This window comes from Haliotis rufescens, unplaced genomic scaffold (assembly GCF_023055435.1).
Source record: "Haliotis rufescens isolate VD_foot unplaced genomic scaffold, xgHalRufe1.0.p SCAF_8, whole genome shotgun sequence".
NCBI classification, from domain to species: domain Eukaryota; kingdom Metazoa; phylum Mollusca; class Gastropoda; order Lepetellida; family Haliotidae; genus Haliotis; species Haliotis rufescens.
In genome coordinates this window covers 32,423,344-32,445,361 of record NW_025964372.1, presented here as the reverse complement: position 1 = coordinate 32,445,361, position 22,018 = coordinate 32,423,344, and the positions used below count along the sequence as shown (strand labels likewise).

Genomic DNA, 22,018 nt, shown 5'->3' with positions numbered 1-22,018 from the left:
TGACGTCGGCGTAGACCTCTATCCAATTCATCCCAAAGGTGCTCCTCCGGGTTCAAATCCGGGGATCTGGAGGGCCAGGGGAGAACATCAATGTTGTTGTTGTTGTTGAGACAGGCTCTTGGGATCCGTGCTGTAGGTGATCGTGCGTTGTCTTGCTCGAATACACCGTTGCCTTTGGCTGCAATTGGGAGGACGTGTGGTAGAAGAATTTCGTTGACGTATCGTTGAGCCGTAAGACTGCCTTCGATATGGACCAAACCTGTCCCCTGTCCTGCCATGATGAGAGATAGCGGCCTACATCATAATGCTAACTTCACCAAACCTGTCTACTTCCTGTACACTGTTTCCGGCGTAATGTTCTCCCGACGTCTGTAGACCCGTGCTCTTCCTTCCCCTAGACGGAGGAGAAATCTTGATTCGTCGCTTACCCAGACATGTCTCCATCGCAGTTGAGGGCATACCCTGTGTTTACGACACCAATGAAGTCATTGTTGACGATGATGTCGACTCAATATTATGTGTCAAACTCGTAGACCTGCTGCTCTTAAACTGTTCCATAAGGTCTGGCTGTGGTCGTTCTTTCACGTAGGTCAAGGGGTGGTTACTCTTGGTCGTCCCGACCTTTGCCAATCATGTGTTCACCCATGCTGTTGAAACCGATCCCATAGCCTTGTGATGGTGCTGGGCGCTACATTAAAACCCCTGGCTACAGCTGATCAACATCCCCAGCCTGCAAGCGGCCTATGAGGTTGTTTCATTGCACTTCTGTTAAACTTGGCATGTTGTTGAACTGTCACTGTTCGATTGACGCAGATACCAGGCAATCAAAAACCCTCCACTTTAATACCGTTTATGGTGATGCTGCAGCTCCATTGCCTTTTTGTTAATGCACTGGGTGCGTTTTTCCGAATCGTACGCGACTAATGGTTTACTTGTTTTTGTTGTGATCATGTTGATCCGGGAAATTTGTCACTGACACTATATCACATTGAACCTCTTCATTTTGCGACTCTTGGTCCGCTAAGTTTGCTTTTATGGCCAACAATATCCGTATTGCGCTTTTTTAAGAGTATATAAATTTATATGAGGAAGTCCAGCATTTCATATATTGTTCTCTCAGTAAACTTTAAATGATATTTGCTTTTCACTTTTTAAGTTTCCTGAAACTTTGAACACAGAGATGTTGCTATGTCTATGGTAACAACAGTTAGTGATAACTGCCCTATGGATCAAGGAAAACAGTAGCATACAGTTATAAATGTGTATTTTATTATGTATATTGTATATATATTATTTTATTAGCTAATATTACATTTATTATTTTTTAAAAACCTCGATCTCATCAAAAATATTTTTGAAATAGCAGGGATGGCACTCAAAATGGGAGAGACTTTTCACAAAATAATCAAAACTTTACAATTTATTCTGACATCAAGGTGGACAAAAACCCGTCACATCCAGGACGTACGTTCAGATCCATCTCAAAACATGTTCAAAGAGTCGTTGCCAGGCGTTGTTTTCCTCCAAGTCCTCCAGAACAAACACACCATCTCCATCCAGGAGCTGAGTGAGTAGAGGAGGGAGCGGGTGACGTAAGATGGCGTCCGAATATAGAAGCGTTAGTCTCTTAGGCATGTTATTGTTGCATGCATAGATCCCAGATGACAGTGTAAAGGAACACAACTCGTCCTGAAGGAAAGTCTCGGTCACATAGAGGACAGTCTTCCAGCTGTTGTGAATACAGTTAATAATTTCCTCAGCTGCGCAAACGCCCACTTCGAAGTCTCTGTCTGGAATACATAGTCGTAGACCTCTCTCAACCTCCATCTTCTGTAGAAAAGTGGTACACACCCACTCATAATCATCATGTTGAGAATAGTAAATGAATATGTCATACAGATAATCTTGTCGGCGTTGAACACAATAATCAAACCCTATTAATCTCAACATCCAGTATTTTAACGAAATACTATTTTTCAGTATCACATGACAAATGACAAGACTAGATATCAGAACACACATCAGACAAACCGAAAAGGCAAGCCAAAATCTAGCGTAGCAATATCTCCAGTGTCTCCCAAATGAACTAGTAATGTTTGAAAGTTTAATGAGCTGGCCCTCCGTGTTGAGGCAGCTGTACGAGTCAAAGCGTCGAAACTGGACATCTGTGTCAATTATCCACGTCAGAAAGTCCAGGGCTCCACATCCACAGGACAGGATGTTTCCATGAAGGTCAAGTGAAAACTGCTGCGAATCAAATACCCTTTCATCTAACATTGTTCTTGTATTTGTGCTCAGAACACCGATGGAATTAAATGAAAGATCAATATGAGTGATGTTTAACATTCCAGACAATTCAATAGGGACATCTTCAAACACATTACGGCTTAAGTTCAAATATTTTAAGGTTTTAAGATCCCCGAATATATGTGTATACATTTTGTATAAAGAGTTAAAGGATATATCTAATGAACGGACGTTTCTCAGCGGACTAAACAGTGTCTGGGATCGCATGTTAGACATTAAATCAGTATCAAAGTGAACATTGTTTAGATACAGTATCATGACGTTTGGGAATGATTGAAAAAATGTCAACGGTATATTTTGAAAGAAATTCCCTGTAAAATCAAGATATTTTACATGCTCTACACCATAAATACGCCATGAAATCATTATCAAGGCAGAATAAGAAAGATCCAAATATGTCAAGTGTTCACCTCCATGAAAAAATATGTTAGTCGCCTTAAAAACTCTATCATGTGCGCCTGACCCACTCAATAAAAGTTTCTCCAATAACGGAGGAAGATAGAATGTCATGTTTCCCCATGATTTCCCAAGCAAGTCTTTGGAATTTGTATCCTGTCCATCACCAAGATACAATTGATTTAGCTGCTTTGACACATCCAGAACAACAAGGTTATAGAATTCAGGAAGAAGAAACAGCCACTTGGGCTCACCATTTACAGCATTTCGTCTGAGGTCAATATATCTTAGACAGCTTTGAAATGGTTCCTGTAATAGCGCACTACTCTCAATCACAATTATGTTATTATCTCTAAGAATCAGTCGCTCAACACATATGGTTACAAGGTAACGGGTCATTTCAGACGTGAGCATGAGTGTTTGATTGTTTAGTACATCTTTGACAGTAACATCATATCTGTGTACATGTGAAAAGTCTATTTCGGTCATATTCCTTCCACTTAGTCCTTTTAGGCTTAATAAAGACGGATATAATCCAAAGGGTGTGGTGTCTCTGGCAAGCAAGAATCTAAGTTCAAAAAAAGGAGAGAAGACATTGTCATCCAGAAATATTAGATTTCTACACAATGACAATGTTAGGTTGCTTATAGGTGCTTCCCTGAAATTCACAAAGGAGCTATTCCCTAAACGTCTTATAAGGACAGGTGATCCAAAAGTGAGACTCTTCAGCCTCTTCATTTGTGCAAAGCCAGGTCCAAACACGGGTTCTCCAGCCCCATCAATAACCAGTGACTCGAGATAGTGAAGATCAGCAAATGTAGCGTCAGGATATGTCAATGATGAAAACTGCATCTTCATTCTGCCCACACGAAGTGTTGTCAGAGATGTCAGGTTTTGAAATGTCCCAAGAGGAAGAGAGGAATAGGTAAAGTTAAATTTATTCCCATCTAAGTTAAGTCGTTGAAGGGCAGGCAGGTTTTGCAGAGCACCTTCCTCCAGAAACTCTATGTTGTTATCATTCACAAGCAGCGTATGTAATGAGGGAAGGTATGGCAGTGATCCGTTCCGGAGGCTTGATAAGTTGTTGTTACCTAGGTTAAGTTCGGTTGTGTTTCTGGGAAAACCTCGAGGGACTCTGCTGAAACCACACCTTGAGCAGTCCACTGTTGTTTCATTGGCTGCATGGGAAATGTTGCATTTCTGAAGGTCGGAATGTTGCTGTGGGGAACACTGTAATGTCATCAGATTCGGAATTACAATCCAAACCAAACAGCAAAACTTGACTGGCATCATCCCTGTCAATATAATTGTAATATGCATAAATATAATAATATATTATTAGCAACCAGTTGATATCGGATGATATAAGCGGAGCTTTGCATTCCTACGATTTCAGTTATTTTGTTCAACCTTTAGCCTGATGAATTGTTTTAGCATAAAGCACTGTAAAGAGGGTGGACGGTTTCAAACAGTCGCAGCTTCATTAAACAAGGTACAATTGAAGAAATATTTTCCACATTTATTCCTGATAGAAAACTACACATCACTGTATAAAAATATCCCCGGTGTTTTCAAATATCATGCCAAGCTGAAGACCAAAGTGAACATGAAATTTGTAAATTTTCTTGAACTTAACTGAATAACATTACTGAAGGTGGTATGCATAAGGAACCTTTTTAAATCGTTAAATTTCTGCAAATTAAGTTCAGTAAACATATCTCCAATATGTCAATTTTAACAAAATATAAAGTCAATTGTTATGGCAAAAAACAACGCGATGGTAATTAATGCCCAATTTCAGTAAATGTCTTCTCCACACGTTAAACAGAATATAAACGTAATTTTCGAAGATTCGAATTTTCAGAAAGAAGAACAATCGGGTTAATCAGACTTGTCATGTTATTAAATTTGCAGGAAACAATAAATGACTTATGAATATTTACCAATCCTAAGTTTTTGTTGAATATTTACGATATACCAAAATACAAATCCCATGTTGTGATTCTAGCTGACGTACGAAAACCAAACATGGCGCGCTTCGCCCGTCCCCAGCATAATTTATTGATCTTTTAACATCAACAAAATTTACATTGCCTGCATATATATGTCTTGGCGAAAGTTGATGATGCTAAAGCTGGAATATTGCCGTGTACGCCAATAAACAACAAACAAACAACTTCAATTTCAGTTTAATATGATGAGAGAGAAAAGAAAATGCAGATCGTGAAATCTGACATCAATATTTCAGAAAATGCAAGGACAACGTATGTGATGTCACAGACAGGGGTAGTTTGCTGATACTTTTTCAGTTTCAGTTTCAGTTTTCAGTGTTTAATTCCGCACTCAGCAATATTCCAGCTATATGACGGTGGTCTGTAAATAATCGAGTCTGGATCAGACAATCCAGTTATTGACATCATGAACATCGATCCACGCAATTGGGATACGATGACATGCATCAATCAAGTCAGCGAGCCTGACCACCCGATCCTGTTAGTCGCCTCTTACGACAATCAAAGTCGACTTTTACGGCATGTATGGGTTGCTGAAGACCTATTCTACCCCGGATCCTGATACTCTTTCGTTGCAAAACAATTACAGTATACTTTTAATAGTTCCAATGGTTTTGAATAGTAACATCCAGAATAAACACAAATTACTACATAGTATCCAGTAAACACCACTAAAATGAAATAACAATGTGACTTTGACTATATAATTATTATTTAATCCGTATGACCTTGTATGCTCCCGGAAATGGTAGACGATGACGCAACATGCCACGTGCAAGTTTCTTGGTATCTTTTATTTTAATTTTTGTTGATTTATAAGGATCACCATTCAATGTTGAATATAAAGAGATAAGATTCACGTATCTGCCTGATGATTTTGATTTCACTGTAATATTGTGTCCCACGCAATACGTCAAGATACCGTCGATCGGCAATGATCAACTTCCACAAAGAGTTGTGCGAAATGGGCGCGTGGGCGTGTTTGTTTGTTGTTTATCGCCGCACTCAGCAATATTCCAACTATGCGACGTCGGCCTCTAAATAATCGAGTCTGGACCAGACAATCCAGTGACTGACATCATGAGCACCGATCCAAGCAATTGAGAAACGATGACATGTAGCAACCAAGTCGCCTCTTACGACAAGCATAGTTGCCTTTTACAGCAAGCATGGGTTGCTGAAGACTTATTCTATCCCGGATCTCCACGGGTCTGTATCAATATGTAGGTTAGGTATGGAAGGATCGATGCTCATGGTGTCAATCACTGAATAAGAGGGGCGGTCGGGTAGCCTAGTGGTTCAAACGTTCGCTTGTCACGCCGAAGACCCGGGTTCGATTCCCGACATGGGTACATTGTGTGAAGCCCATTTCTGGTGTCCCCCGCCGTGATTATGCTGGAATATTGCTAAAAGCGGCTTAAAACCATACTCCCTCACTCACTGAATCTGAAAATTCCTGCTATATGGCATTAACCTTTAAATTAAATCTGAACCAGACAAACTAGAGATTGATATTATGATAGGATGACATCATATACTGATCCCGACAACATGATCCACATAGTCGCCTCTTACAAAGAGCAAAGAGGGCAGAATTACGAGGCGGCATGTAAACCATGACGCTTGGACCAGGCAAACCAGTGGTTCATAGCATGAACATCGCCCGACACCGTCTTTTACGAAGCTACACAGTCAATCAAATCCCACAGCAGACCACCCAATCCCCTTTTAGTCGGCTCCAACAACACAACCAGGAATCTGTTATACCTCGGACTCCCACGAAACATGAACAGTTGATTTAAGACAAGGAAATCTCCTCATGTATTGAGGAATTTGTGAACGATAGGAAGCAGTGATCTTCAAGTTGATGCATTTAAATAACATATATGCAGTTAACAAATATTGTTCAAGTTATCTCTACACCACCTGGGGATTCCAAGGAATGGTCACGAGTCCTCATTATCCTGTGATTCTGTCTAAATATGTTCAGGTGACCAGTCGAAGGGACTTGGACGATGACGTGAATTGTTGCTCGTACTTTCAGTCACTGGAAGATTCCAGGGTAGAATAGGTCTTCAGCAACCCATGCTTGTCGTAAAAGCTGACTATGCTTGTCGTAAAAGGTGACTAACAGGATCGGGTGGTCAGGCTCGCTGACTTGGTTGATGCATGTCATCGATCCCAATTGCGTGGATCGATGCTCATGATATCAATCACTGGATTGTCTGGTTCAGACTCAATTACTTACAGACCGCCGTCATATAGCTGGAACATTGCTGAGTGCGGCGTTAAACAACAAACCAACCAACCAAATCATCACTGGTTTGCCAGGTCCAGACTATACCGTCATGGTACAGATGGGGTTATTGTGTGGCGTTAAATCCTAACTCACTCACTCACACTCATTGGAGTAATTGACCTGCTACAACATTCCCTCACACGCTCAGTGACAGGACAATTATTTTTGGAGAGGAAACCTGACACCATCATGAAGCTTAAGTATGTAAATGTGAGGTGTCTCGAGATGTTTCTCTTTTATGGGAATTTGACTGTGCGGGGACCTTGACACTTGCAATACGTGGATTGTAAGGTTGTCTGGTTGTTGTTTTTATTAACGCCGCACTTTATACATTAAGTCACCTCGTAGGACAGGTCGCTAGGTTCCTATTCTGACAATGACTCACCAAGGGGAAAAGAGAAGAAACACTGCAATGAGGAAGTGGAATCAGCGTTGCGCCACAAAGAGTGTAATTACAGAGAGGATCAACCAGGAAGCTTAATGGCAGTGTGTTTCCTATAACTTTCCCATATTTACATATTGGTACTACTAGCTACTTCATAGATAGAGGTTATCACGCGAGTGTGTTTGGGGATGGTAAATATCCTGCATTAGGAATAAACATTGTATTTAGCGAGCCTTGGCGCGCTAAATACATAGTGTTTATTCCTAATACAGGATATTTACCATCCCTAAACACACAAGCGTGATAACCTCTTCATCATATAATGCCATTCTTTAATTCTGAGCTTTAAAATCGCTTTCCCTCTCTCACAAACATTACCGAAACATTGCGAGTTTTCCTGGAATGCGCGCATTAATATTTATTACGTCACAGGGTAAGTGATGTGTCAGTCGGACAATGACAGTAGCCAATATAGTTCCAACTGAAATCTGTTCCTTATACTGTGGCAAAACAACATATACGCAAAACAACAGTTGTTTTTAATTTCGTGGCAACCCATCGGTCCGTCCGGGATCCGCTAGAGTAACTGCCCTTTGTCAAAGGGAAGCTACTCTAACCCTAGTCTTTGAGACGTCACGGCCACCGTCAGACGTTGTTGACAGTCGGTCTGTCCTGTCATAACGTTAAGAAATGTAGTCAGATGTACACACAGCGACAAAACGAAACAAAATCCAACTATTTTGATTTGTGGAGAAGCTTTCAAGCCGAGGTCTAGTACAAGCACAGATATGGCTACTGATCCCGCTTGGCTAGGCCTCGTGCCCTCGCAAAATTATTTCGAAATTTATATCTCCAAAGTTGCCAAAACTTATAAAATGCCTTAGCTACGTCACAGATAGACACTGATTTTCAGTATATTGGACTGTTCTTTTGATTATGATAGCAATTATCCCTGTAGTTTATCCAGATTCCCGATGGGTAATTCTGACTCGATCGCCGAATGACAAGGGCAACGCCATGTTTGTTTATAAACAGTGAAAGTAGTCCTACTTGACCTTTGATATTTGCATCTCTATCCGCATATGACCCCAACGGATATCGTTTTTATCCGTTGGCTTTATCCTGCCGAGAAACCTACCCATTATATGATAAATATATTTCTTCACTCATGTTTTTGATACGGCAAACATGAATTCATGTCCGATTAATCTATATTGATGTAGCAAAAGAACCAGAATGAACTAAAACTATATTTATTTTCTGAAAACTACGGAAGTGGAGTAGGGCCACAGTGAAGATTTGTTTTTGTCTAAGAACCTCCTACGTAGGACTTATTATCTCCTACATAGGACTTAGTATCTCCTACGTAGGACTAACTATCTCCTACGTAGGACATAGTAAGTCCTATGTAGGAGATAGTGATTCTAGGCCATACTAATTCCTCCGTAAGAGATAGTAAGTCCTACGTAGGAGGTACTAAGTCCTACGTAGAAAATAGTTATTCTAGTCCATACTAAGTCCTACGTAGGAGATAGTAATTCTAGTCTATACTAAGTCCTACGTAGGAGATAATAAGTCCTACGTTGGGGATACTTAGACAAAAACAAATTTTCACCGTGGCCCTACTACGCTTCCGTAGAAAACATTAGTAATGAATCATACTTGAACATATATCAGAAATTCCCTCAGACTTATCCTTAATATTCTTTTTTGGTTTAACGTCACACTCAATAATCCAGCTATATCACGGGGCTCTGTAAATAATCGAGTTTAGACCAGAAAATCTAGAGACTGACATCACGAGCATTTATCTAGGCAGCTCCGCTACAATGGCATCTTCACGAGGGATTTCGGTAGCAGTGGATATCTAGCCTAGTGCTTAAAGCGTTCGCTAGTCATACCAAATATCCGGGATCGATTCCCAATTTGGGTACACTGTTTGAAGATCATTTCCAGTGTCCACCGCTGTGATGTTGATAGAATATTGCTAAAAGCGGCGTAAAACAATACTCAGTCACATTTAGCGAAACTTACATTGTTCGAACACTGCTTTGAAATAATACAAAATGAGTTATGTTAGGGAATTGTTACTTCTCTTGCTGAAACAGTTAACAATATTGTGTTATGAGTAAGTGAGAAAAAATATTCCAGCTATATCACGGCGGGGGACACCAGAAATGCTAAAAGCTGCGTAATACCATACTCGCTCAACACTTGACAGAGATTAAAACAGTAAACTTAAATTATATCAAATATGCTATTGTGTCATTTGTACAATGTGTTTAACAATATTGTAACCCTTGTACTTGGGGTGCTATATATTCAAAACATTTGACATGAACAGATACAATTCACCCGGCATACATTCACGAGAGACTCGTCAAGATCCGGGTAGAGAATAGGTCTTCAGCAACCCATGCTTATCATAACAGGCGTCTATGCTTGTCGTAAGAGGTGACTTACGAGATCGGGTTGTCAGGCTCGCTGACTTGATTGATGCATGTCATCGATGCTCATATTGTCAATAACTGGATTGTGTGGTCCAGACTCGATTATTTACAGACCGCCGTCATATAGCTGGAATATTGCTGAATGCGGCGTTAAACGAAAAAATTAACAAAAAAAACAAACAGCATTCACGAGACTATCAACTCTACTGCCACCTACCTGTTAATTCCAGATTCATGATTGACTCATCGTTGAGCTTCTCTGTTGTGTTACCTCTGACAGCTGCGCTAAGTTGTGTCTGGGATCCGACAGTGATAGTTTATATCAGGGTGGATGACACCCGAATAGGCTGACCCGCAAACGTCGCGTCTCTCCGCTCTGTTGCTTAGGGATGTGACGAACACCGGAGTATGCAAACAGGAAAGTGTGATTCGATATATGGACACATCATACCAAACGACATTTAAATGGCTTGTTGTTACCCTACGTGGCGCTCGGCATTAAGGGAGTAAAACAAGGACTGGTCGGCTCGTATAGTCAGTATACTGTGTCGGGGGGGGGGGGGGGGGTATCCATGTTTAGTCAGTGAGTGAGATAATGCTTTACGTCACATCGGCAATATTTCAGCCTTATCGTGACGAGAAATTATACATTTTTGATACATATATTTTAACTAAATAAAAACCTGTCATCGATGGACAGTTAAATTACCAGAATATCATATATCAATATTTAAAACTAGCATACAACTATAAAAAGATATCACTATAAATAACGGTACAATATAAAAAAAGGGCTATAGATCGCCAGCAGCTGAAGGTAGATCACCATGCTAGGGACCATGGGGACTTACAGTACTTTAGCTTCCTGCATGGAACCCAACAGGATTTACATTATCCCTTCAGCAACTAGCGATTGTACGCAAAGTTAGCCACAATTATAATTACAAATATACTACGTTTAAAAGTGTAGTAGGCAGAACTATTCTTTGAATGACATGGACTTACTATATCCTCTCAGGGGGACAATTATTTTAGACTTCGTCAACCCCCTTTGAGGATACAGCCAATAACAAACTCAGATATAAATTCATTCTACCAATTTAAAAAGTCAGTCATTTTATACAAGACATATTATCAAATTTTACCATACAATTCTATTTCATTTAAAAACTCAATAATTATATGAAAATTAATATTGTTAATAAGATCCTTTAGAGAAGATGATTTGAAATATTTATCCCTTGTGATGACAAAATCAATACAGTCAAGCAGGACATGCTTGACCGTGATTCTCTCATCACAAGGGACACAAAATGGAGGATCTTCACCTTTTAATAAATATTCGTGACTATATCTACTACGGCCAATACGACATCGTCGTAAAATGACCTCTTCAAATCTGGACTGACAACCCAAGTAGGTGTAACCGATATTTGGTTTAATTTCATGTAATTTATTGATACCTACTTGAGTGTCCCACTTCTGTTGCGTTTGATCTCTGATGTAACATCTAATACCAGGTTTGATATCGCTGCATCAGAAGTGGTGTCACACATTTGTTGAGAGCTGCTTTTGCAGCAGCATCGGCCACTGTGTTCCCAGTGATTCCAACATGGCTGGGTAACCAACAAAAGACGATGTCATATTGGCCAGTAGGAAGTTTATTATATAATTCAATAATTTGGATTAAAAGTGGATGGTAACATGATATATTTTTGATAGCCTGAAGACATGAGAGAGAGAGAGTCTGAAAATAATACAAATTACCTATGCTTAGATTGTTTACCAATACATTTTAGAGCTGTTAAAATAGCATGGGATTCGGCTGTAAAAATGGAACTATGATCTGGAAGTCGTGAAGAATCCAATGACAGTGGCGCTGGCAACCGCGTCACCATCCTTGGATCCATCTGTGAATATAGTTTTGTAAGTTTTATATGTGTTCCGCAACTGATTAAATTCTTGTTGGTAAATTAGTTGGTTTGTTTCGGATTTCTTAAGTTTAGTTAATGACAGGTTGTACCAACTGCAATGGTGGAGATGACAAAAGCTGATTTGGAGCTGTATTTATAAGATCGATATTAGCAGCTGAAATAGCAGGTTTGATTCGTAGACCGTGTGGAGGAATAAGGGGTGGCTTTTTAAGGTATGTGTCCTCATAGAGAGGATGAAAAACGCAATCATATGCAGGATCAGTTTGATTTGAATACAGCTTTGTAAGATATTGTAATGAGAGTTTTATCCTACGTTGATTAAGTGATGGCTCGTCAACCTCCACATACAGACTTCCGATAGGGTATGTTCTGAAGGCTCCTAGGCTAAGCCTCAGGCCTTGATGATGAGTACTATCTAATATTTTTAAGTTACTTTTACAGGCTCCACCATAGATGATGGAGCCATAGTCCTGTTTAGAACGGATAAGTGCTCTGTACAGTTGGAGGAGGGTTTTCTGATCCCCTTCCCACTTTGAATTTGAAACGACTTTCAGAAAGTCAAGGGCCTTCGGGCATTTATTTTTCAAAGGTTTTATGTGTGGTAAAAAGGTCGGATGGTTGTCAAAAATAATGCCCAAGAACTTGGCTTCTTTTACAACTTTAAAAGAAGTGCTATCCAAAACTAGTTCTGGGTCTTTATGTGATTTGTATTTTCTACAAAAATGTATACATTTCGTTTTTGATTTTGAAACTTTAAAACCATTTTCTAATGACATTTATGGATTTTATTTAGACAAAACTGTAATTGTCTTTCAATAGTATGCATATTTTTACCACGACATGAAATGTTAAAATCATCCACGAATACCGATCCATCGATGGAATCATTTAAAAACTTAGATAAGCTGTTTATTTTAATACAGAACGATGTGACAGACAATATACTGCCTTGTGGGACACTCTGATCCTGACTGAAATGATCAAACAGGTAGGAGCCCACACCAACTTGAAATTGCCTGTCTGATAAAAATTTGGAGATAAATTGAGGCAAACGACCTCGCAACCCAACATCATGTAACTCTTTTAAATACCATGTTTCCATGTAGTGTCATATGCTTTTACTGAATCGAAAAAGATAGACACTGCATGTTGTTTGTTTATGATGGCATTTTTAACAAAAGTTTCCAAACGAACTAAATGATAGATGGTACTTCTGTTTTTACGGAAACCACATTGTATATGTGTCAGTAGATTATTGGTTGCCAGGTACCAAACTAAGCGATTATTGATCATTCGTTCCATAGTTTTGCAAACGCAGCTGGTCAATGAAATTGGTCGATAATTTGAAGGATCAGTATGATCACGACCAGGTTTAGGTATTGGAACAATAATAGCTTCACGCCACGAAGAAGGAAATTCTCCTGAAGTCCAGATGTCATCAAATATTGTTAAAAGGGTTTCTAGACATGATTGTGGTAGACATGATTGAGTTGATAAGGTATATTATCAGATCCTGAAGCAGTATCATGAGCTTGCCTAAGAGCAGTATGGAGCTCATGCATGGAGAAGATTTCATTATAATCTTCCCCATTATCTGATTTGAAATTAATAGATTTCGTTTCTTGCTGCTCTTGGTAGGATTGGAATGTAGGGACATAATTCGACGAGGAGGAATGTTTAGACACCAAGTTTATTGGTAATATCTGAAGTATCTGTCAACAAGTCATCCCCATTTGTAAGATGGTGGATGCTAGTTTTCGAACCCTTACCTTTAATTCTTTTAATCATGTTCCATACTTTAGACAATGGAGTACGTGAATTTATTTTAGAGACATATTTTTGCCAAGATTGGCGTTTGTTTTGTTTAAATATGCGCCTGGCTTTAGCATTCATAATCTTGAATTTATTTAGATTATGCACCATTGGGTGGCGGCGGAAGTAATGCTTGGCCTTTTTCCTGGCCTCCCTAGCTTGTTTGCCAGCATCATTAAACCATGGTTTTCGTATGTAAGGAACCGCAGAAGACTTTGGAATACATTCATCAGCATTTTTTGTTAATTCATCAGAAAAAACATTTGATAGGATCAGGAACACCAATAAATAGATTACGTTTAAGTTTGTTTGTACAGAGAGTTCCATCGAAGGCCCAGTTTGCTTTATTAAAGTTCCATCTTGATGATGGAGGGACATCAGATGGGGTCACAGGCTTTAAAATAGTAGGGAAATGGTCACTTCCACAGAGGTCATTGTGGACTGACCATTCAAATTCATTCAGTATTTCTGAATCTGTAATTGACAAATCCAGAGAGGAGTAAGTACCTGTTCCAGGACCTGTGTCCGACCCATCATTATATATGCTCAAATCGTTATCAGAAATGAAATCTTCTATGGTCTTTCCTTTGTTACTTGTATGCGCACTGCCCCAAAGCGGATTATGTCCATTGAAATCGCCCATAATAATACATGGCTCGGGGAGCTGGTCATACAGGGCCTGAAGGTCAGTCTGCGTCATAGAAGACGATGGAGGGATGTAAACGAGCAAAGGGTAGGAACAATGTGCATAGTTATACGGACAGCGACAGCTTGAAGTGGGGTATCAAGAGGTACAGGGCTGTGAATAACACCCTGGCTCACCAAGACAGAAGAACCTCCAGTTGCTTTAGCACCCGGAGGTGAATAGAAATGGTTACGAATTATATTGTCTGATATCCATTAGATCAGTAGTTTTCAAGTAAATCTCTTGCAGGCAAAATGCTGATGGTTTGGGAGAAACTTGACATAGATGTAAAACCACTTTTTGCCAAATATCTAAAATAATTACATTAAATGAGAACCAAATAAGTCAAACAGAAAGATGATGTGTCTATAATTCGCGAAAACACATGCAAAGCACATAAACGTAGCGTTTGGGGATCAATTTTACAGCTTCATCCAAACGCAACCGCCTGTAAAAAACGTGCAGCACAGGATCCTGCATTTAGGCATGCAGGCCCCCTGCTGATTGGGTATAAAAATCCACATCTACGGCTGTTCATACAGTCCTTATAACGGCAGTAGAGGCGGTGACAGAATGCCAAGACTGAATGCAGCTCAACGGAACAACGCCATTGGGAGATTACAAGCTGGAGCAACTCAGCAAGAAGTGGCCAGGCACTTTGGCGTATCCAGACAGACAATCTCCGCACTGTGGACCCGATACAACAACACCAACAAAGTTGACGACAGACCAAGGTCAGGAAGACCAAGAGTGACAACCCAAGCACAAGATCGATACATCCGGCTGGGACACCTCCGAGACCGCACTACCACAGCCACGTCTACAACCACACAGATCCCTGGGGTACGCAGAATATCAGATCAAACGGTGCGCAAAAGACTGAGGGAGGCTGGACTTTTTGCACGAAGACCTGTTCGACGTCATGTATTGACCCCACGTCATCTAGCGGACCGTCTGCTTTGGTGCCAACAGAGGGTTAGATGGGCACGTGCAAGGTGGAGAAATGTACTGTTTACTGACGAGTCCCGTTTCCTACTCACACGTGCTGATGGGCGCGCACGTGTCTACAGACTTCGGGGTGGACGTTACGCCCAACTGTGTGCAGCAGGTTGTCCTATTTGGCGGCGGGAGTGTCATGGTATGGGCCGGAATTCATCACGGTGGTAGGACGCCTCTCGTGCATGTGGCAGGTACATTGACAGGTGTGCGTTACAGAGACTTGATCCTACAGCCTTACGTTCTTCCTCACGTCAACGTTCATGGCGGACAGTTCCAGCAGGACAACGCTCGACCGCATATTGCACGTGTTTGTCAGGACTTCTTACAGCACAACAACATCCAGACATTACCTTGGCCAGCCCGGTCACCAGATTTGTCCCCGATTGAGCATCTGTGGGGCGAGTTGGATCGACGCCTTCGCAGAAGGAATCCACCACCCCAAACACTTCCGGCGCTTCTTGATGCACTTCAGGATGAATGGCAGCACATCCAACAGCGTGTTATTGACAACTTGATTTCATCTATGGGTCGTCGGTGTCAAGCGGTGATTGATGCACGTGGTGGGCACAACCGATACTGACTGTATCATGTACGTGTGTCTGTCTAGGGGACACGATTAATGTTTTGAACATTGTGTACATTGATCTTCAAACAGTGTTTCAATTATGGTTTCTGTGTCCTATTTTGAAACAATCGCATTATATTACATTTTGAAAGTCAGTGTCAATTTTCTTTTTTTGAAGAGTATATATTTCATCCTCGGATTAACAATATAATGCTTATTATACCCCCGTTTACGTTTTTATTTTTTGCCGTTTCCATGGACACATTAAGAAACATCAAGAATGTATGTTATGCTAAGCATTGATTATCTCACACTAGATTGAAATATATTTGCAAAAACATGTGTTCATTTCAAACATAATGCATCCTCATGGGGTTACAAAGGAAAGGGCAGTTCCTCTAACTTAAAGCAACAGGTATATGTAATTAATTAACAAACTATTTACTATTTGTTGTTGACCAGCGGGGATAACGGGGGTATGTCAGCTTTGCTCACTTCTTTCTTGTTGAATATAGTTCAAGTTATAACTTTGTTTGTTTTCGCTGTAGCCAGGGGTCAAAGGAGACAACAGCATTCAAGGAAATACAAACGGAAATGTTAGGTATATATTGAGGAATACACCAAATACACAAGGGGCTGTGAATGATGCAAACGTAAGTGCAGAAAATGTTGTTAAATACCATGAGCTACTAGATGAAGTATCTTTTGAGGGTTTGTGGCTGTAAATTAATGCTAAGAATTGGATTTGTATCTGCACTCAGCCACTGACCGTTAAGTGGGTTGGGGTGTTCCTGGTGTACCACTTTTTGTATTCAAAGTGATGCTTGATGCTGTAATACTATTACAGTTACCACAAGAATTTATCAGTCTCTGAATGAATATTATAATATGTTTCCACCAAACACCGACAAATATATTATTGTTAGAAAACTGATGTAACGTTATCTTAAATGGAATATCGTCTCTTCGGTATGATGTATCTCTCTCTCTCTCTCTCTCTCTCTCTCTCTCTCTCTCTCTCTCTCTCTCTCTCTCTCTCTCTCTATATATATATATATATATATATATATACAAAAATGAGGTAAATGTTCACTCGGTGTACATGTAATATATAATAAAATAATAAAGTCCACGTTAGTCCATCATCTTCTTTATATCAGTTTCATACATAGTACTTTCGCTGTCTCATGACAGCTCTTCAGTGTAACTGACATTGACATATAATGACGTCATACTTATGATGACGTCATAAATTACAACTGTGACGTCATAATGTATTTACACACTCCAGCGACGACACCAAGTAATTTAACAATTGTAGGGAGACATTTGAATTAAATATACAGTATTTGTAAAGTAACAGTGCAACATTTACGATTGAAGTGACAAATCTATTAATACATTCTAGAGTTCAATTTTGGTTTCATCAATTGGATAAACATTTGTTCTTTTTCCAGTCTCAGCTGCTTGTTACTTGTATACAATTTATAAAACGTAAAAATAGTAAATTTCCCGTTTCCGCAATCATCAATGTGTTTGCTGACACCTAAGCATCGAACATTAGGGTCTCTAATCTGCTGTTTGTGTACAGTGACTCTATCTTTTAATTCCATGCCGGTTTCACCGATGTAGTTTTCGCCGCATCCCGAACATCTCATAACATACACCACATCTTTGCTGCGGCAGTTCATGTCGGCTTTCACATTGAAACCCTTGCCATTTGCAAAAAGGAAAGTAGTACCTTCACTTATAATGTTACACGTGCCGCATCTTGGTGTGTTACATCTACTTACACATGCTACACTCTCTGTACAAGAATATTTGGATGGACACAGAATTTGCTTGCGATTTTTTGGTTGCCTGGTACTTTTTATAATTTTAAATTTATTCAGTCCTTGTTTCATTTTATCGCTTTGCTGTAGAATTGGGAGGTTGTCCCTTATGACTGGCATGATATCACAGTTATTAGGATTGAAGGTGGACACAAACGGTATAATTTGATCGCCCACAGATTTTTCATTAGGTTTCAGGAGAGTATGTCTTGGAATTTTTAAAGACTTTTCTATTGCGTCATTTATGACGCGAAGCGGATATCCTAGCTTCCTGAGATACCCGAATAATTCTTTCAATCTTAAATCTCTTTTATCCATTTCCGACACGATGGTACATACTCTCCGCGCAAGTGAATAAGGAATGTTAGTTCGTGTATGCCTGGGGTGACATGAACCGAATTGTAGGTATTGATGGGTGTCCGTTGGTTTGTAGTAGATATCAGTTTTCAATTTAGTATCTTCCTTAACTACAAGGACGTCCAGAAATGGAATTTCGCTCTCGCTAGTCTCCATAGTAAAACTGGAAGGATGGAGTTTATTAATAATATCCAGAAAAATGTCTAAATTTTCACGGGTTGAGAGCCAGACTAAAAAGCAGTCGTCCAAGAATCCAATAAATGACGCAATAGAAAAGTCTTTAAAAATTCCAAGACATACTCTCCTGAAACCTAATGAAAAATCTGTGGGGGATCAAATTATACCGTTTGTGTCCACCTTCAATCCTAATAATTGTGATATCATGCCAGTCATAAGGGACAACCTCCCAATTTTACAGCAAAGCGATAAAATGAAACAAGGACTGAATAAATTTAAAATTATAAAAAGTACCAGGCAACCAAAAAATCGCAAGCAAATTCTGTGTCCATCCAAATATTCTTGTACAGAGAGTGTAGCATGTGTAAGTAGATGTAACACACCAAGATGCGGCACGTGTAACATTATAAGTGAAGGTACTACTTTCCTTTTTGCAAATGGCAAGGGTTTCAATGTGAAAGCCGACATGAACTGCCGCAGCAAAGATGTGGTGTATGTTATGAGATGTTCGGGATGCGGCGAAAACTACATCGGTGAAACCGGCATGGAATTAAAAGATAGAGTCACTGTACACAAACAGCAGATTAGAGACCCTAATGTTCGATGCTTAGGTGTCAGCAAACACATTGATGATTGCGGAAACGGGAAATTTACTATTTTTACGTTTTATAAATTGTATACAAGTAACAAGCAGCTGAGACTGGAAAAAGAACTAATGTTTATCCAATTGATGAAACCAAAATTGAACTCTAGAATGTATTAATAGATTTGTCATTTCAATCGTAAATGTTGCACTGTTACTTTACAAATACTGTATATTTAATTCAAATATCTCCCTACAATTGTTAAATTACTTGGTGTCGTCGCTGGAGTGTGTAAATACATTATGACGTCACAGTTGTAATTTATGACGTCATCATAAGTATGACGTCATTATATGTCAATGTCAGTTACACTGAAGAGCTGTCATGAGACAGCGAAAGTAGCCTGCAACCTCGGGGTATCGCGGTACTTGTCATGTACGCTAAACGGAACAAAATGAACTCACTCACCTTTTTGATTATTCGTGCTCTCTATATCAGATATCATTAATTTGATCAAACAATGCATATTTTACTGATAAAAGTTCATTATTTACGTCGGTAGCTCCCAGTAAAAGCCGGGCCTCGCGCTCTGTTTTACAAGGGAGAGAATTCCATCGTATCGCGGTACAGAGAAAAGTTGTGTATGGAGGTCCGAATTGGACAAAAAGAGGACATAATTCTACCAACCACTTGGTATGATCATGCCAGACATCAGTGATTTGTCCAGACAAGTGCAAAGACAGCACAAGTAAAATTCTAAGTGTGTTATCAGCAATAGGTATTCAATGCATATTTACCGAAAAGTAAGAGAAAAATATTTTTATAAGTCAACATCAAAATATCAGAAATGATATTTTAAGATTGTTTAAAAAAATTGGATGACAATAATTTGTCACAAAATGGAAAAATGTTAAAAGTCAACAATAAATATATAAAAAGCACTCCTAGCATGCCCAAAGTATGTATTTATCTTTTGGTTACTAGTGAAGAACGTATTTCTAAGTTTGGCATCATGGCCCCTTATGATCTCACAATAGATTCTGGGCACAGAGCGGGAAAAAATGTGCGGACTACGTAACTTCCGTTACCTCATTAGTCGCTATGAATATGCAGATGATCTAGTTCAGGTCGATAGAGAAAGCTTACTTGGGGAACTCCGGGTTATGTCGTTGGCCATTGATAGATGGGGGTAAGGCAATATTACAACAGATGCCAGAAATATGTATCAACGGATTAATAACTCCTTACTTACAGCAGACGGAACATTCCGAGGAAATTGAAATTGTTTACGAAGTGAGCACTTCCTGGTTACTGATTTGCATTAATAGACAGCCGCTAAGAGGCGTGTCCCGCGTGAACTATCGGAAATCACAAATGCCGCGATACGATGAATGCCGCGGTACCACGGGGTCCGAGTATACTATGTATGAAACTGATATAAAGAAGATGATGGACTAACCACTCTCCTACTCAGAATTCCATGCGGCCGGCAGCCAGCTAGCATAGTACCTCTGCCACAGGCCAGCGCCATGTGACGATTCGTCACATCTTTCACAGTCCATTCAAGATATTGCATATGCTTTTCATCCGTTTCATGTTTGACAAGTCTACACATTTTCATAAACAAATGTCAAAGAATTGTTAACTTTCATTGAGAAAGTATACAAATACGTAAAAATCTACTTGTTTTTGCGTAGTTATCCTATGTTTACATTGGTTGTACGGCTCCACGTGCTGTCATCGAAGCGCAACGGAGAGCAAGCGACACGGTCACTTTGATGCATAAATATATATTGTCATGCAACTCATTGTCGCAGTTGTAGTAGCATATCTATATAGATATGCAAAACAATATGTAAAGCTCCCCCAAATACTTGCATTAGTCCGTTCTATACTGATTTCTGAAAAAGCGCGTTTATTTACAAACAAGAGAAAAGTCCGGTCACGTGATATGCAAATTAGCCTGTGGCAGTGGTGTTATGCTGAGTCACCACTGCGACGGAGTGTGTGGACTTTATTATTTTATTATATATATATATATATATATATATATATATATATATATATATATATATATGTTGTTGTTTTTAATACCTGCTTTAGATTATTTCAGAATTTGTTTTATGTTTCAGAAACGTGGATCAAGGCAAAACCAAAGAAAGAAAACTGTGACAATCAATAATTTAGAAAGGTGTAAAAGGTTTCTAAACATATTGTTATCTCCAGAGAACTGAGTCTTGGGGTTCTTTGTTGACTGAATGTTGAAGACACGGCATGGATTATCACGTCGGTCAATGATATTGTGTTTTCTGCAGTACATGCCTGAAGGGTATACAATCCCTGACTATTTGTCCTAATCTTTTTATCTTGTTAACTGTGAGTTGGTGTTGTAATCAAAACACTGAGCTTTTTCAACACCCTGGTTCGTTTTCAAAACATTTTGTAACGTAAAACCAAATGTTCACAGAAAACGTTCCTGAAATGTTTCCGGGACCATACAAATTCACTTGAATAAAACGTTCCCAAAAGCATTTCTGGAATATTTTACAGAAACATTTAAGAAACGTTATAACCAAATGTTTCCGGAAAATGTTTCCAAAACGTTGCTGGAACCATACATTATCACGCGATGAAAACAATTTTTAAAACATTTCTGGAACGTTTCGTAAAATGTTTTAGGGATGTTTTTTATAACATTTTCGAGTTAGCTGGGTTCAAGCAAAACATCTTATAAATGTGCCTACTGCCTATGTTTGTGAAATATACACTAGAATACTTTGGTTTAAATGTTTTATTTCTCTAGAAAAATGAAAAGGAGGACATATGAAAGTGGCATTTCCAATATAAAAAGAACGATTTGTTAAATCAGCCTGAAGAAATGAAATAGATTGAGATCTCGCCATCTGGAACCATATAACGTTATATGTTTTATAACAAATAAAAATCAACCGAATTAGTAAATTCACCGAATAAACACACACACAAAAATAATTAGTAAACACTTTCATTCTTTGAAAGTTCTCTAAATTTATTTCAAAACAGTTCAGGACACACTGAAAAGAAATGACACAAAATAGCTTTAAGTTAGCATGTTCGATCTATTGGTGTTATTCAAATTCACACTATTAATTCCACGAAATATATACCAGTGAGTCGACACTCATTTATATTCTGTGCGCTTGTGTATGACTCATACGACGGAGTTATCTGCCCCTGACGAGCAC

The 22,018-nt window shown here is 39.3% G+C and overlaps 1 protein-coding gene across 1 annotated transcript; it reads right to left on the bottom strand.

The window, feature by feature from the left end:
- Positions 1 to 1,300: 1,300 nt before the first annotated feature.
- Positions 1,301 to 10,222, bottom strand: LOC124115978 (toll-like receptor 3). The gene is made up of 2 exons (XM_048388840.1): positions 10,067 to 10,222; positions 1,301 to 3,998 (listed from the first exon to the last, which is right to left on the bottom strand). Exons 1-2 carry the CDS (start codon positions 10,083 to 10,085, stop codon positions 1,471 to 1,473), a joined length of 2,547 nt encoding a protein of 848 aa, XP_048244797.1. The 5' UTR covers positions 10,086 to 10,222; the 3' UTR covers positions 1,301 to 1,470.
- Positions 10,223 to 22,018: the final 11,796 nt, after the last annotated feature.